Source organism: Papio anubis, chromosome 16 (assembly GCF_008728515.1).
Source record: "Papio anubis isolate 15944 chromosome 16, Panubis1.0, whole genome shotgun sequence".
Classification (NCBI taxonomy): domain Eukaryota; kingdom Metazoa; phylum Chordata; class Mammalia; order Primates; family Cercopithecidae; genus Papio; species Papio anubis.
Genome location: NC_044991.1, coordinates 17,109,120 through 17,127,903, shown reverse-complemented (window position 1 = coordinate 17,127,903; position 18,784 = coordinate 17,109,120). Strand labels below are relative to the sequence as shown.

The window sequence follows — 18,784 nt, the reverse complement described above, 5'->3', positions numbered from 1 at the left end:
CTGGGGGCAGTGGCTCACACCTGTAATCCCAGCACTTTGGGAGGCCAAAGTGGGTGGATCACCTGAGGTCAGGAGTTCGGGACCAGCCTGGCCAACATGGAGAAATCCTGTCTCCACTAAAAATACAAAAATTAGCTGGGTGTGGTGGCGGCCGCCTATAAAGCCAGCTACTTGGGGAGGCTGAGGCAGGAGAATCACTGAAATCCAGGAGGCAGAGGTTACAGTGAGCCAAGATGGCACCATCGCACTCCAGCCTTGACGACAAGAGCGAAACTCCGTCTCAGAAAAATAAATAAATAAAAATAAAGTTAAAATGACCTGCTGAAAATCACTCAGCTATATAGTGTCATGAATGTGGAACTGAACTAAGTCTGGGCTGGATATATTAGTTAACTGATTGAATAATAAATATCTTCATGTTCTTTATTAATGAACTCCCCCAGATTGACTTGTCAAATAAGTTAACATTTATTGAGCATGTAATATGTGTCAGGTACTTTGCTAAGATACTAGAGACACAGAAAATGATGGCATGGGTTCTGCCTTCCAGAAAGCCCACATTCTGCTACAGCAGACCTATAATGAATACATATATAAAACATAATGTAATAAATCTAATGATGGAAAGATGCATAGGGTATTATGGGCTGATAGATGAGAAACCCCAACCCAGGCAGAAGGTTGGCTTCCTGTTAGAAAAGATGCTTATGTAAAGTCTGAAAGGCTAAGAGGCAGTTTGCCAATGTGAGGGTGGAAGGAAATGCAGAAGGAGGGAGAAATGGGTAGACGGAGCAGCAGAACGAGACACAACAGGCCGGACACGCTATGCGGGAGCTGGGGAGCTACAAGCAGTTCAGAGCTGCTGGAGTCTGAAGTCAAAGCAAAAAGAGGAGACAGAAAGCACCACAGAGACCAACCTGGTCTTTGTGCCATGGTAAAGAGGTTTGATTTCCACCCCTTGACAAGGAGAAGCCGCTAAAAGGTTTTGAGAAATCAGATGTGCCTGTTTGAAATGTCATTCTGGAATCACAGCAGATGATCTGAAGAGTAGAAACTGGGGAGGCAGGAAGGACACATGAAGGTGAGAGGACAGGTGGCCCTGAACGACACCAGTTGCCGTGGGGATGGAGAGAAAGGGGGAGAAAGTGAAAACTATCTCAGAGGGAGAATCGCAAAGCACTGACTGCAGATGGGCTTGTTGGAAGACAGAGAGAAGGTGGAATCAATGATGAAATCCCAGTTCCTTGCAGGGTTGGTAGGTCTGGGAAGCCCACCATGGCTCCCATCTTTGTTTATGCGACTGACAGATTCAGGTGCAGCATTTTACATGGATCTCTGTTCAGTTGACCTCTGAAAACTTTTCACCACTATTCCTACCATGGAGAGCCTCCTGGATCCTGCCTCATCCACCCAATAGGTTCCCATGCTGTTGGCTACAGCTGTGGATAAGCTTCATCCAAACCCTTGGCCAGAGGGTTAAAGCAGAGCCAAGGGCACTGGCTGGAACCATGAACGCCATTCTGGATAGGACCCTGGGTATGTGTAGATGCCAATCAAAATAGTGAGGAACAGAAGAAAAGTTCCCTGAGAAAGCAGAAGCCAGTGCTGGAAGTGTCACAAGGAGAAGTGATGAGCATCCAGAGGCATTATCACTTCCAGGTAGAAGAACCACCAATCCTTAAGAAGATGGTTCCCATGGGGGATCCATCAGTCAATGGGGATCATCCACAGGTTGGGAAACTTTAATGTAAGGCAGGACTTTTCTAGTCAGAAATGCCCAGTAGTGGACAGCCCACATCAGAATAGAGGAAGTCAGTGGAACACCACAGACTAGGTGGATAAAACAAGAGAAATTTATTTTCCTACCATCTATGTGGCTAGAAGTCCAACATCTTTTGTGGCCGCTCTCTTGACTTGCAGATGGCCTCCTTCTCAATGTATGTTCACATGGTCTGTGTTTGGCACATGTCTGTATCCTAATCTCCTTTTTTTTTTTTTTAAAGGACACCTGTCACATTAGATTAGGGCCTACTCTAATGACCCCATTTTAATCTAATTAAATACCCTATCTCCAAATACAGTCGTATTCTCAGGTACCAGGGATGAGGGCCTCAACGTAAGAATTGCGGTGGACATAACTCAATCCATAACACAACCTACCGACAAGGATGTATAACAACTGAGGTCTGGTAAATGCCAGGCAGGGGAAGCCGACAGAGAGACTGAAGCATCAGATTTGAGGCATCCTTTAAGATTGCATTAGGTCTGAGAGTTACAATTCTAAACATGGCAAGACAGCACCTAATCGCTGTCATTAAACATTGTTAACACAATCATCTCCTCAGGGTTTCAGACAAAAATTACACTTTTATGGCAGCTAGAATGATTGATGAGAAATTTTGCTGTTATTTAACCCTTCCCCAAGGAAATCCACAGGCAGGCAGTGACAGACCTCTGCCCACACAGCACAGAAGTTCTTCTTACCTATGGAACAGGACGGATTTGACCAGGGTGACGACATCCCGGCTGGCATTGTATCCGGCGCAGACAATAGCAACGTGGATTGTCTGGGAAGAAAAGAGGACAGGGTGAGCAGCCAGACAGACGGAAGGAGGCCTTCCTGGTGCTTCAGATCACACTAGAAAGAAACATTGCCCTGATTTCTTTTTGGCATCATTAGAAAACAAAGGACACCGTCTGCAGCTGTGGAAAATAACTCAAGACGGTTTTATTAAGGCCCTTTTAATCGGTTTATGGAGCTATTATCATTTGGAAACCATTAAGTCTCCTTCCAATTACATTTTGGGGACAAGAAAGATGGTGATTGGCTCAACTAGGCAAACAGTGAGTCTCCTGTCCCCAAGCTGAGTGACAATGACAACTGGTTAGACAGAGAGGAAAGAAATACGTCCTGAAAGTATGAACCAACAATCGGGGATCTCAGACTAAGAAGTTATGGCTCGGAGAGTTTGTGAAATGTTCCCACAAGATGTGATGGGTTAGAGTCAACCTAATAAAAGGGACAAAGGGGACACATGAACACCCCTGCACCCCATCTGGGATACAGTTCAAAGAACGGAAGACTGGCAGAACTGAAGGGAACCCAAGGGGTCATCTCAACTAAGTAGCCAGGAGCATGGGCCTCAGACATGAATCCTTGAACCCAGGGTGACCCTGGGAGAGCAGCAGGGTCCGCTAACTCATTGCCACTTAAGCGTCACGACACGTGTCTTGCAGGATGGTGCTAGGGAGTGAGGGAATACGCTGCCCACCACACTGAGTTCCAATGACGCCAAAAAAGGACCTCCAGAGCCGGGCTTCCCAAATGGAGTGCCGAGGCACCTCAGTGTGCCATGATTGAATTACAGGTGACAAATATACTCATCTGTTTACGCCCTCTGAGTTACTGGGCAGGGCTGGCATCCTCAAGCAACTTTTCTATTTTCCTCCTGCACCACAGCCGTTATCATTTTCTATGTGTAGCACAACTTGAAAAAGATCGGAAAGCACCATCCTAGGGCATCCCGGACAAGACATCATCATCCAGCCTCCGAAAGAATGGAGAGTTCACACTTCTGGATTTTGTCCTTTCTACTGAAGCACAGCCTTCCTTGAACGGAAACCTGCCTCTTAACACCCACTCCAGTTGCATTCTGTCCTGGACGTATTGTAGAACGATGACGTTTCCTCCAGTACTCAATACATCCATTAAAGGAGGGCACCTGAGAGATGCCTTTTCTTTTCCAGAACTCCTCACAGCTCTTGCTCCCATGACATGGGCTTCCAGACACCTCGTTATCCCAACCAGCCATGTCAAAATGCAGTTTTGATATCTGGGCCCCTCCCATACAGGGTGACGTGACAATGTCCTCTGGTTCCCAGGCCTCCTTCATCACCCCACTTTCTTACATCAGCATGGGAGGTTCGGCCATCAGGGATGAACCATCCCACAGCCTCAAATCCACATCCATGACCCATTTAACCCTAGTGACCTTCACCCCACCTTGGACACCTATTCCCAGTATGAGAAACTGGACTTTGGCTTCATATAGAATCTAATTTTCTCAGAAATCCTACAATTATGGCTTGCCATATGAATACGACTCTCAGAGCCTCATATCACTCTACCACTCCTCTTCCTCTATGGAGGGTCCCTTTGCCCTTGACTGTCAGGCTCCATGCCGGTCCCCACCAGGGTTCATCTGAACCATCACCCCACTCTGCTCTCATCTCCCCTATATACCCTACCCCCACACTCAAAATGCAAATTCCCAACCCAGATGGGTGCTACAGTCCCAGCCTCTGCTCTTATACCTGCTTCCAAGAAGAAAGAGGAGGGGAGATGAAAGAGAGGAATGAGAAGCATCACGAAAGCTAGTATGTAGTGAGCCAATGATGACATTCCAGGCACTGTGCTTAATATTACCAGATTTCAGGCTCACAGTTGTATGAGACAGGTACAATATTATCATTTTAGTATCACAGATCAGGAAACTCAGGCTTAGAGAATTGGGATTTGAATTCTGGAACAGATTGGTTTTGCTGTTTTCTGAGACACAGTCTCACTTTGTCACCCAGGCTGGAATGAAGTGGTGCGATCTCAGCTCACTGCAACCTCCGCCTCCTGGGTTCAAGTGATTCTCCTGCCTCAGCCTCCTGAGTAGCTAGGATAACAAGCACCCACCACTATGTCCAGGTAATTTTTGTATTTTTAGTAGAGCTAGGGTTTCACCGTGTTGGTCAGACTGGTCTCAAACTCCTGACCTCAAGTGATCCACTCACCCCGGCCTCCCAAAGTGCTGGAATTACAGGCATAAGCCATTGTGCCCCACCTGGAACAGATTCTTAACCCTGGCGGTACATCAGAAACACTCAAAAGATTTTTAAGATACACTCTGTGCCCTAGGCCCTCCATCCCTCAGACCAGTAATTCACAGTCCCTGATGCCCAGGAGCTTCACATGCTCTACCGGAAGGCAGTACTTCTCAACCAGGGACAATTCACCTCCCTATCCTCCAACCCTCAGGAAATCTGCCATGCCTGGAGGCAGTCTTGGATGTCACTCCTTGGTGGGTCTAGGGTGGGGGGCAGGCGGATGCTACTGGCATCTGTGAGTAGAGGCCAGGGATGCTGCTAAACATCCCGCAATGCACAAGACAGCCCCCAAAACAAAGACCTATCCTTCCCCAAAGGTCAAGAGGACTGCTGTTAGAAAACTCTGTATGAGGGATGAGGGAGCAAAAATGAAGCAAAATGAAGCAAGATGAAGTGATGTCAGATCGCTCTGGGTTTTCTGGTACCTTTTTTTCAGGCTAATTTAAGCATATTTTAATTTCTCCACCTGTAAAAGAAAGAGAGCGTGGCTTATCTCTGGATAATATCTGTAAAAGACTCAGGATGAAAGATTATAATGCAGATGTAACTGTCACCATTTCAATCATGAGGGAAATGAATAGGAAAACGCCTGCACATGGAAGACATAACTGGGAAGGGGATGAGAAGGGGGAAAAACACGCTGAATCAGGCGCTTCAGAATCGCAAATATTTAAACGTACGGCCTCAGAGATATCAAACTTTGTCATGGCTTCAGGGTTCAGGGACTTTTTAAAACGGACCCATTGAATGCAAGCACAAGCATGCACATTCTCAAACACTTTACATAATTTTCCAATCTCTTTAGTTTCATCGAATACACCTGCCACCATGAATAAATGCATCATCTGGAGGCGTAGCAGCAGGGCCCTGCTACCCGGGAAAGCAGAAAATCACAGTGGCATCGACTATGCTCTTAGAGGAGTTTTGGGTGGTGCAAAATTTGGGGTTACAGAAGTGAACCATGAGTGGGGCAGGGGTTGGAGTGAGAATGAGGAGAGTAGGGAGAAAGATAAATGATCCTTGAACGAATGGGGTCACAAAAATGGTTTTGTCCTATGACTTTAGGGCTTGAAGCTATTAAGTTCAGTTTTTAAGTTTCTTGGTGTGGTAGATTAAAAATGGTTACAACTACTCAACATTCCTCCTATCAAAGGGTGGGGTCTTGGTTCATGCCTGTGGCTCACTCTGGGAGGCCAAGGCGGGCGGATCATCTGAGGTAAAGAGTTCGAGACCAGCCTGGCCAACATGGTGGCACACACCATCACTGCTGGCTAATTTTGCTGGGTGTGGTGACTCATGCCTGTAATCCCAGCACTTTGGGAGGCCGAGGCGGGCAGATCACCTGAGGTCAGGAGTTTGAGACCAGCCTGGCTAACATTGTGAAACCCCGTTTCTACTAAAAATACAAAAATTTAGCCGGGCGTGGTGGCATGTGCCTATAATCCCAGCTACTCAGGAGGCTGAGGCAGGAGAGTCGCTTGAACCTGGGAGGCGGAAGGTGCACTGAGCCGAGATCTCGCCATTGCACTCCAGCTTAGGCAACAAGAGCAAAACTCTGTCTCAAACCGCACCCCCCCTCAAAAAAACCCAAAAACCAAAAAACAAACAAACAAACCAAAGGTTGGAATCTGAATGTCAGAATCAGTGACCACTGGTCCTTGCACTAGGCCTTCCTCTCTATACCCGCAGTTATGGTCATGCTTTGCTTAACAACACAGATGGCCGGGCACGGTGGCTCACGTCTGTAATCCCAGCACTTTGGGAGGCCGAGGCGGGAGGATCATGAGGTCAGGAGATCGAGATCATCCTGGCTAACACGGTGAAACCCCGTCTCTACTAAAAATACAAAAAAAAAAAAAATTAGCCGGGCGTGATGGCGGGCACCTGTAGTCCCAGCTACTCGGGAGGCTGAGGCAGGAAAAAGGCATGAACCCGGGAGGCGGAGCTTGCAGTGAGCCGAGATCGCGCCACTGCACTCCAGCCTGGGCGACAGAGTGAGACTCTGTCTCAAAACAAACAAACAAACAAAAAACCACAGATATCTTCTGAGTAGCCTATCATCGTCAGGTGACTTTGTCTTCCGAGCAACTTTAGAGTGCACTTACACAACCCTAGATGGTATAGCCTTCAACACACAAAGGCTATATAGTAGAGTCTATTGCTCCTAGTCTACAAATGTGTATGCATGATACTACACTGAATCCTGTAGACAACTGTAACACAATGGTGAGTACTTCTCTCTCTTAACATAGAAAAGGTACAGTAAAAATATAAGAGAAAAAAATGGTGCCCCTGTATAGGGTATTCATCATGATTACAGTTTCCAGAAATGGAAGTAGCTCTGGGTGAGTCAGTGAGTGAGTGGTCAAAGAATGTGAAGGCCTGGGACATTCTAGTACACTACTGTGTACACTTAGTTCATAAACATGGTATACTTAGACTACACTAAATTTATAAAAAATATTTTTCTGTCTTCAATAATAAATTAAACTTAGCTTACTGGAACTTTTTTACTTTACAAATATTAAATTTTTTTTAACTATCTCTATTTTTAAAGAGATGGGGTCTTGCTATATTGTCCAGGCTGGAGTACAGTGGTTATTCACAGCCATGATCACAGCACACAACAACCTCGAACTCCTGGGCTCAAGCAACCTTCCCGTCTCAGCTTCCAGAGTATCTGGGACTATAAGTGCGCCCCACTGTGCCTGGCTCTTAACTTTTGGACTCTTTTATAATAACACATAGTTTGAAACACAAACACCTTGTACAGCTGTATGAAAATATTTTTCTTTATATTCTTATTCTATAAGCAGTTTTCTATTTTAAAAATAATTTAAGTTTTAAAATTGTTTTGTTAAAAACTAAAACACAAACACACACCTTAGCCTAGGCCTACATAGAGTCAGGATCATCAATATCACTGTCTTCTACCTTCTTACCTTGTCCCACTGGAAGGTCTTCAGGGGCATTAACACACACGGAGCTGTCATCTCCTGGGATAATAATGCCTTCTGAAATACCTCCTGAAGGACCTGCCTGAGGCTGTTTTACAGTTAACTTAAAAAAAAAAACATAAGTAGAAGGAATACACTAAAATAATGATAGTATGATAAATACATACACTAGTAACAGCCATTTTTTATCAAGTATTATGTACTGTACATAATTGCACTATAGTTTTATACAAATGGCAGTGCAGTAGGTTTGTTGACACCAACATCACCAAACACGAGTAATGTGTTGCACATGATGTTAAGATGGCTATGATGTCACTAGGCAACAGGAATTTTTTAGCTCCATTATGATCTGATGGGAGCAGTGTGGTATATGCAGTCCGCTGTTGACAGATGTCATTAGGCAACATGTGACTGTATAGACGTAACACTCATGTTTCTCTGTCACAAAGTCCAGATGGAGGATGATCTGATGTTCTCATTTGCCCCTCCAACTCACTCTCTACCCTTCTCCTAATTGTCCTGTGTCTGGAGAGTTTGGCCTTTTGTTTAGTTTTTTGAGACCGAGTTTCTATCTGTCGCCCAGGCTGGAATGCAGTGGTATGATCTCAGCTCACTCCAACTCTACATCCCATGTTCAAGCAATTCTCTTGCCTCAGCCTCTCAAGTAGCTGGGACTATAGGCATGCGGCCATCATGCCCAGCTACTTTTTGTATTTTTAGTAGAGATGGGCTCTGGCCATGTTGGTCAGATTGGTCTTTAACCCCTGGTGTCATGTGATGCACTCACCTCGGCCTCCCAAAGTGCTGGGATTACAGGTGTGAGCCACCATGCCTGGCCGAGTCTGACCTTTATAGGCCAAGTTAAGTGGGCTCCTTTTGCCTCAGATTTCGGGTTGAGTTTGGTCACTGGGAGGCACCAGTGGGGGTCTCAGAGGTCAGATTTCCCTGGCTTCTGTCAGGGGCCCGATCCCACAGTTCCAGTCCTTACTGGGTTCCTTAACACCTTCCTGCCTGTGTATTGCCTCCCCTCAGCGCTGCCCACACCTCTTGGCCCCTCCTGGAACCATTTTGGCCCCTGAGCATGCAAGCTGCAACCTGCCAGGACCTGCGCAACACTGAGGACCTTTCCTCAGCATCCCACATAACCTGTTGGCGGGAAAGAAAGCACAGAAGACTTTCAGCCATTCATAGGTAATTTCTGATCCCTAAAGGAAACGGCACCAATGTAACCAACTTGAGAATTTGTACATTTTATACTTTTTAAAAGTTTTACAAAGCTCTTGAGTAATGAACCATAAAATCTCTTTCTAAGGCAACGCTAAGGCTTCCACTCATTTCCTGTCATCCTAGACATGGTGCCCAGCACACCTTGAATCTTGCAGGCTGTACCTGATGATACAGGGAAGGTAGTGCAGAACTGTGAACTGGGTTCATTCCTGAACTCGCTGGGGTCAAGGGATGACCTTTGTCTTAGAACCTGCACAAAAGATTCATAACATTGATGTTTTTAGAGTTGCCAGCAATCCAGGCACTGTGCTGGGCTTGGAGGAAATAAAGGTACATTTTAAGACAATCCCCATTCCCCAAAGTCAGGTGCAGAGACAATATGATAGCTAACCAGGAGATCCCACAGGAGAATGAGAACGATCCTACGATCGCAAGCTCGGTGTCTTTGTATCCTGGAGTGGCCAGCATCACCCAGATAGAGACAATGCAGGGAGAGCATCCTGGAGGAGAAGGCATTTCAGTGACTACACAAGAGCAACTGGTGATATCAGGGCCAGCCTGGATTTGTGACTTTGTGCTGGTCAGGCTCTATGAAAATCTGAAAAATAAAGTTCTCCATGCTCTGCCTCCCAGCAGGAAAGAATCCCCAGGGGGCAGTTTTTCACACACAAATACAGGGAAAAAAATCATCATCCCAGAAGAAATTCACACCAAACTAACGGATGCTAGGCAAGCTGTGGCCCTGGCACAAGCTTTCAACACCCTGTCAGCCCTGCTTCTCTTGCCCACAGGGCCTGGTGCCCCCTTCAGGCCATTCTGCCTGGGGGCACGATTCAGTTAAAGCATCTCCTATCAGAGAGACTGAGGGAGTGAGAGGCGAAACCCATTTAAACTTGGGCATCAGGTGTGCTATGGAAAGACAGGCTCAGCCCAGATTCTGGATGGCAGCTGCAGACTTTTGGTGGGGTTGAGGGGGACAGGCAAGACCTCCCAGAGGATAGATGCTCTGAGAGCTGGGGAGAAGCAAACAGCTGGGGTCAGACAGGCAGCAGCGAGAGTCGGAGGCAGGTGCAACGTAGTGTGAAAATCCCGCAACAAGAGTAGAGAGATCTTGATTGGAGCCACAACCTCAAAGCTAAGTGGCTGCGTGACCTTGGAAGAGTTATTTAGTGTCCCTGAGCTTCACTTGCCTCATCCGTAAAATGGAGATAAAAACAGCTACTGATTGGGTTGTGTGAGGATCAAACAAATGAGTGCAATAAAGTATCCCTAATAAATCAATTCTTATTAATGTTTCCTGCATGAACAAACAGCACAAGACGCTGTTCAGAGTCCTCCTGGTTTGACTTCATCATCTGTATAGTGGGGGACATAATCTTAAAGGGCTTGTTGAGGACACAGAGTACATGGCTCTCCAACTCCAGTATGCATCAGAATCACCGGGGGGGCTTGTTAAAACAGAGTGCGGGCTATTCCCCAGTTTCTGATCCAGGATCTCTGGAGTGGGGGTCTGAGAACAGTCTGCATCCAGGCGACATTGCTGCTGCTGGCCCAGGGACCACACTTTGAGAACCGCTGCTCTAGCAGAAGCACTTCGAAGAAACTCTATAGTAAAAACTCAACAGATGTTAACTGTGATTATTTTGAGAGAGTATGAGGGTGTGCAAATAATCTATTTCCAATTCCTCTCAAGTAGAGAGCACCACTTTTCTTCACTTGGATAAAACAAGGAAGGGCTGCGTTCTTCTTACAGCTACTACCACATATCCCAAGGCCTTGGAATTTGTTACTCTTTTCAGGGTGAGGAAAAACGGAAAGAGATGAGAATGGGTGCAGGCTTCTACCTAGGCACTTTCTGAAAATGACCATATGGTCTAAGAAGGATGTGTGTTTGGAGTTCTGAGCTAAGAATCCTAGGCCAAGCGTGGTGGCTCATGCCTGTAATGCCAGCACTTTGGGAAGCCAAGGCAGGTGGATCACAAGTCAGGAGTTCGAGACGAGCCTGATGAAGATGGTGAAACCCCACCTCTACTCAAAAAATACAAAAATTAGCTGGGCGCAGTGGTGGGTGCCTATAATCCTAGCTACTTGGGAGGCTGAGGCAGGAGAATCACTTGAACCCAGGAGGTGGAGGTTGCAGTGAGCCGACAGTGCGCCACTGCACTCTAGCCTGGGTGACAGAGCAAGACTCTATCTCCAAACAAACAAACAAACAAAAAGAATCATGGAGTGTCCGAACTCCGGCCCATTTCCTGGGATGCAGACTGTACAGGGGAATGAGGCCCTTTATTTTTGGTTAAGTGATGGTTGCAGGGTGGAGACTGCTAAGTGAAAACACGATATCAACTGCATGCTTTTTACAAATGGTAGCAGTTCTGCTGTTCAGCCTGCGGTCACTGGTCCACCCCTGTATGTAAGTTCTCCATAAACCCTGTCTCCTTCACTGGCTCTGAGTCTCTTCTTCAACCTCTCGAACATGGTGTTATCCTTATTGGAGTCAACAGGGGTCCAGTATGACACAGTAGTGCCAGCTAAGTGATTTGGGGCAAATTATCTAACCTCTTGGATCCTCAGTCACTGCCTCTATCAAACAAAGGATTTAGAATTTCTATACAGCATTTTCCTAATATCCAGGTTTTTCCCAAATTCAAGCTGAAGAAGGTAAGACACAGAGTGGTTAAGTAACTTGCCCAAGGTCCGAGGGCTCAGCCAGTCCATGACGAAGTGATGGGTTGAATTCACGGTCCTGCTGTTAAGCCTGTAGTAATGGCCTCAATAAAACACGTATGTACCTATTAACATTTTAAAAACATATGGCAAATGTGCCCTCTCAAATCATCTTACAAACCTCCAGGATTTGGGACACCACTGATCTAAATCTGTCCACTCTAAATGCTGAACCACGGATGCAAAGACAAAATTATTTCAACTATGCAGAAAACGGAAGGAGATGTACCTCCTGGCTTTGTAAGCCAAGCCTTCAGGGGCTCAGCAAGGAACAGGTGTGACCACATGGGTTCCAGGGCCTGGTGTGAGAACAGGGAGTCTCTGGGTGTCCCCTCCATGGACAAGGCACATAAATGGATGATGAATGAATGAACCATCCGGGATTTTCTATCCTGCATATCCCAACCTGCTTTAGGATTGACTTGTTTGTGTTATGAAGAGCATAGCCACCTGAGAAATCAGAAACCCAAATTTTACACAGAAAAACATATTGAAGGATGAGACCGATTTTGGGGTCGGTGAAGAGAAGTGCAATCGATACAGGGAGACCCATGTCTGGGGTAGGCGGGTTATCTGACAACAATCCAATACGGATCCATCATGGGGGCCTCTGGAAGACTGGCCTGGTCCCAAAAAGTCCACACGCATTAGCCAGACAATCACTCAACAATGATCATTGTAGCGCTATGCTATGGTCATGCTAGATGACTCATCAAGCTTTCTTGCTTTTAGAATGTGCCTTCATTCTAGAATGCTCTGCCCCTTCACCTCACCTATCCAACTCTCGCCCACATTTCAAGACATAACTCCACCTCTTGGGACCTCAGTTTCCTCATCTATAAAGAGGAGTAAGAAATGTGTCAACTATTTATTTTAGAGACAGGGTCTTGCTCTGTCACCCAGGCTGGAGTGCAGTGGCACAATCATGGCTCACTGAAGCCTCAAATTCCTGGGCTCAAGTGATCCTCTCACCTTAGCTTCCCAAGAAGCTGGGATTATAGGTGTTCTCCACCATGCCCAGCTAAATTTTGTTTTTTTGTTTTTTTTTGAGAGATGGGGTCTCGCTAAGTTGCCCAGGCTGGTCTTGAACCCCTTTGTTCAAGTAATCCTTCCACTTGGGCCTCCTAAGGTACTAGGATTACAGGCATGAGCCACCGTGCCCGGCCCCATGTTGGGCAAATTAACTGAGATGACTCGCGTAAAGAGCTTAGAGCCTGGTACCTTGTAAGTAATGGGTATGTATCAGCAATCATCAATAATAATAACAATTATAGTCTATTGTAAGCAGAAGGTTCTACATTTAAGGTCTGAGCCCAAAATTTCCTCAAATGTCAGGCATCAAATTATTTTCTTCTTACTCTTTCCTCTACCTTCAAGTAAGGTTGGGATAGTATTTTTCCCATCATTGAAAGGAAGGTCTTCAAAGTACCCAATTCCCTCTGTTCCATCCTGACATTGCCTGTCTCCTCTCCCCAGATAACACAGGAATGAGGAGGTGAGACACCTGACTCATCATCTGGGCTGTGGTTGCAACTTTGTAACCTTAGGCAAAACCCTTTCATTGTTTTTAAAATGAGAGAGTTGCATCTTTACTTGTTGTTATTCTCAGTGGCACAATATCTAAAATAAATTTTACAAGAAAGCACAATATGCAACAACAGAAGGCTACTCTGAGGCCAGCAGACAAGGGGCTGGCAGAGATATAGTCCCTTGCTTTGGCCATAGCGTGGGAGCCAGCCTCCAAGACTGTCCCCAAAGATCCCTGCCCCCAGTTTTCATGCCCTGTGTGAAAACCCTGTGCCTATACTGTGTCAGAGCTGGGCTGTATGACCAATGGAATTCAGTAGAAGTAATGGTATATGACATCCGAGGCTAGGTTATAAAAGTCATTGTAGCTTTTTACTTCTTCTCCATTTAAACTGCTTACTCTGGGAAAAACTAGCTGTTATGTTATGAGAACACTTGAAGGAAATAAGAACTCCAATCATGTGAGTAAACTACATGGATGCAGGGTTCAGCCCCAATCAAGCCTTCGGATGACTGCAACCCCTGATGTCATCTTAATTGCAATCTCTTTAAAGGTTGAGAGTCATAATCCCCAACCAAACTGCTCCCAGATTCCTAATTTTCAGAAACTGTACGAGATAATAAATGCTTGACATTTTAAGTTGTTAAGTTTTGAGGGTATCTGGCTGTGTAGCAATAAATAACTCATATACAGGGAGGGTACCTAAGGTGCCCTGAAAACAACTGCACGAGACAATACCACCAGGTTCCTTCCAGCTATAACATCCCCTAATTCCAGGGCCTGAAATTTAAAGAAGACATTTTTATTTTTGTGGATTTACATCCTTGAAGAAGCCCCAAAGAAGGCATATGAAGCTAATGAAATGTGAGCCTAAATGCTATGATAGTGTTCTCCAACAGCAATGTGGGATATGGGAAGATAGCTGGCAAATCCCCTCACTGCTCGGTTATCATGTAAAGTCCATGAAGATACAATAAAAAAAGAAAGAAAAAGTGCATCAAAATACTGTAGGGTTAGTTAGGACCCAGAATATACAGGTAAGAAACACTGAGTTTTATAAACATGTTGCCTCCAGCAAATACCAATGTCCCACTGAGCTAAAAAATACATCCATAGTCTGGAAAATAATTTAAAACATTCCAATTTCTTTTAGAAGAACAGACGGATCTTTGCCTAAACTCACTGAGGAATGATTACCTCGCGGGGCTGCTAAAGCCCCCAAGGTGAAAGATGATCCCCATGACTGGTGACCCTAAAGTCTGCAGAGGTGAGGCCCCTGTGGAAAACACAATAAGGATCTGGGCTCAGCAGCTGATGAGAGTCTGGGTCCTACAAGCTCTAATTCACAGAGCTTCAGTGCAATGGTTCAAAGAACAGGTTTTAGAATCAAACTGCCTAGGTTTAATCCCAAGCTCCACCTCTTTCTGGCTGTGTGACCCTGAAATAACGACAAAACCTTTCCTAGCAGTTTTCTAATCTGTCAAATGAAGAAAGTACGTTGTGTGAATTACATGAGATATTTTATGTAAAGCTCTAGCATGATGTCTGATACATTTCAAGGACTGATTAACTGTTATTACTATAATACATTACTACTGAGAAATGAAGTTCAAAGCAAGGAGCAGAAGGAAAAATAGGTACTTCCTTAAGGAGTGGTCTGACATCAGAGGGTAACATGCATTAACTTTCCATAATAACAATATCCATTGCGTCAGTTCTTAAGTACATCAACAAATTCCTAGACATTACTCTTACTGAGAGATGGGTATGTGCTGAGTGGGCTTTTATGACCATTTCAACTAACAGAAAACACTATCAGCAGAAGTGACACTGTGTGGCTTCTGAGGCCAGGTTATGAAAAGTGCTTCCTTTCTGCTTTGCTTACAGGAATACTTGTACTTAAAGCCTTTAGCTGCCATGTAAGCAAGCAGCTGACTACCTAGAGCCGCCATGTTGTGAGGAAGCTCAAACTAGCCCATGCAGAGACCACATGAGGACCTAAGTCTAAAAGAAAGGGAGGCTGGGTCAGCACCCACTGTTCCAGCATTGTACTGTTCCAGCTCCAGCCACACACTAATGCCACCTGTATGAGAGACCCCATACCAGAACCACTCAGCTAAGCCCTTCTCAAATCTCTGACTCACAGAAACCATGAGAGGTAATAAAATAATTGGTGCTGTTTTAAATCATTTAACTGTTAGCTGATTTTTCAGGTAGCAATGGAGAAGTAGAATATTTATAATGAGTATATGCGACACTCCTACACAGTTAGCTTCCTCTGCCTCCACCTCATTTCATCCTCACAATTGCACTGGGAAGAACATGTTATTATTTTCATTTTATAATGATGAAATAGACTCCCAAAAGGTAACTGAATTGTCTAAGGTCACAAGACTAATGAGTAGCAAAGGAAAGTCTCCTGTTCAGGAATCTAATACTAGTTCCAGTGACTGTTTTTTCTTCTGTACAATAGCTGAGTCCCAGAATAGACCTGAACCGGAAAGGCAAGAAAAATACACATATCCATACACACATGTGAATGAGTGAAGATCAAAGGGGATCATTCTGCTCCAACTTCTGAGGCACACAGAGGCCAGGCCATCACTGAAACAGCACTGCCCAGGCAACAGAAATAAGCAAGAGTAAGACAGGCAGCTATTTGAAACACACATAATTACCAAATGATAAGAGGGCAAAGGGACTGATGAGGGCCCGTTGTTCCTATCACCAGATAGCTCAGCTGACAGCCTTGGCATTGTGATAGAAGAGTTTTCAGAAATGCTTTTCGGAGCCCAGAGAAGTTTCAGCAACACCCACAGATGGTGGCAGCATCCCTGGTTACGTGGCCCTGTACCGTGACAGGATGTCAAGATGAGCTTCAGCACTTGGAACCAAAAAGCGCTGTGATGAAGAGAGTTTCTATTTTGACTCCACTGACTGACATTTCTTGTCTGCCTCTATGGCTTTTTCATTAAAATCCTTAAAGACACCAAACGATGGAGAAAGAAGAAGCGTACTGCTCATGGGCAGGAGGCCAGCAGCTTGCGGAGAGTGTGCTTTGAAATATGGCTGAGGAAGGCCAAGACTTTTAAGCGCGTCTACTGGAGCTTCTGAACAGGACCAGGGGTTCATCACAGAAGAATTCTACCAAAACTAACTTTTTAAGAATCTAAGAAGTTAACGTGATCAGTAAACACAAAGAAAGAGAAGAAAAACAAAACCTAATTCTCAGGTGCAAAAGACTAGAAAATAAATTGTACTAAAAGTCAACGTGGCTGCTCAGACAGACACCTAGCTAGCTGCAGGCATTTTTGTTCATACCCTGGGTGGAGGCTGGAATCCCAGCGAGACATAACCGGTCACTCCCCTGGAAAGGGGGCTGAAGGTAGGGAGCCAAGTGGTCTCACTCAACAAGCCCAGCAAGCTAAGAACCACTGGCTTGAAATTCTCCCCACCAGCACAGCAGTCTGAAGTCTACCTGGGATGACTGAGCTTGATGGGGAAAGGGGCGTCCACCATACTGAAGCTTGAGTACGTGGTTTTTCCTCTCACACTGTTAACTCTGACTGTGCAGAATTCACCACAGCATGGCAAAGCACCTGGGGCCAGACTGCCTCTCTAGATTCCTCCTCACTGGGCAGGGCACCTCTGAAAGAAAGGCAGCAGCTCCATTCACGGGCTTAGAGGTAAAACTCCCATCTCCCTGAGACAGAGCACCTGGGGGAAAAGGCAGCTGTGGGTGCAGCTTCAGCAGACTTAAACGTTCCTGCCTGCTGGCTCTGAAGACAGTAGTGGATCTCCCAGCACAACACTCGAGCACTGCTAAGGGACAGACTCTGCCTCCTCAAGTAGGTCACTGACACCTGTACCTCCTGATTGGGAGACACCTCAAACAGGAGAGCTCCAGATGGCATCAGACAGGTGCCCCTCTGGGACAAAGCTTCCAGAGGAAGGAGCAGGCAGCAATCTTTGCTGTTCTGCAGCCTCTACTGGTGATACCCAAGCAAACAGGGTCTGGAGTGGACCCCCACCAAACTCCAGCAGACCTGCAGAAGAGGGGCCTGACTGTTAGAAGGAAAACTAACAAACGGAAAGCAATAACATCAACATCAACAAAAAGGATGCCCACAAAAAAAAACCCTATCCAAAGGCCATCGGCATCCAAGATCAAAGGTAGATAAATCTATGAAGATGAAGAAAAACCACTGCAAAAATGCTGAAAATAACAAAAACCAGAATGCCTCTTCTCCTCCAAATGATTGCATCTCCTCTCCAGCAAGGGCACAAAACCGAATGGAGAATGAGTTTGACAAATTGACAGAAGTAGGCTTCAGAGGGTGGGTAATGAGAAACTCCTCCGAGCTAAAGGAGCATGTTCTAACCCAATGCAAGGAAGTGAAGAACCTTGAAAAGAGGTTACAGGAAATGCTAACTAGAGAAACCAGTTTAGAGAAGAACATCAATGACCTGATGGAGCTGAAAAACACAGCACGAGAACTTCGTGAAGCATACACAAGTATCAGTAGCTGAATCGGTCAAGCGGAAGAAAGGATATCAGAGATTGGAGATAAACTTAATGAAATAAAGTGTGAAGACAAAATTAGAGGGGGAAAAAAAAAAAAAAGGAAAACTAATGAACGAAGTCTCCAAGAAATATGGGACTATGTGAAAAGACCAAACCTACATTTGATTGGTGTACCTGAAAGTGACGGAGAGAATGGAACCAAGTTGGAAAACACTCTTCAGGATATTATCCAGGAGAACTTCCCCCAACCTAGCAAGACAGGCCAACATTCAAATTTAGGAAATACAGAGAACACCACAAAGATACTCTTCCAGAAAGGCAACCCCAAGACATAATTGTCACATTCTCCAAGGTTGAAACAAAGGAAAAAAGGTTAAGGGCATCCAGATAGAAAGGTCGGGTTACCTATGAAGGGAAGCCCATAAGACTAACAGTGGATCAATCTGCCGAAATCCTACAAGCCAGAGAGTAGGGGCCAATACATTTTTAAAGAAAAGAATTTTCAAACCAGAATTTCATATCTAGCCAAACTATGTTTCATAAGTGAAGGAGAAATAAAATCCTTTACAGACAAGTAAATCCTCCTGAAGGATTTTATCACCACTAGGCCTGCCTTACAAGAGTTTCTGAAGGAAGCACTAAATATGGAAAGGAAAAACTGGTACCAGCCACTGCAAAAACATACCAAATTATAAAGACCAATGACACTATGAAGAAACTGCATCAACTAATGTGCAAAATAACCAGCTAGCATCATGATGACAGGACCAAATTCACACATAACAATATTAACCTTAAATGTAAATGGGCCAAATACCTTAGTTAAAAGACACAGACTGGCAAATTGGATAAAGAGTAAAGACTCATCCGTGTGCTGTATTCAGGAGACCTATCTCATGTGCAAAGACACATATAAGTTCAAAATAAAGAAACTAAGGAATA

General features: G+C 45.2%; 1 protein-coding gene across 1 annotated transcript in view; it reads right to left on the bottom strand.

Moving 5' to 3' along the window:
• LARGE1 (LARGE xylosyl- and glucuronyltransferase 1) overlaps positions 1–18,784 on the bottom strand; it is a 697,253-nt gene that overhangs the window by 402,668 nt on the left and 275,801 nt on the right. Inside the window, exon 4 of the mRNA XM_003905455.5 lies at positions 2,485–2,567. Within this exon, the coding sequence (XP_003905504.1) occupies positions 2,485–2,567 (83 nt within the window). The remainder of the gene's footprint in view (positions 1–2,484; positions 2,568–18,784) is intronic.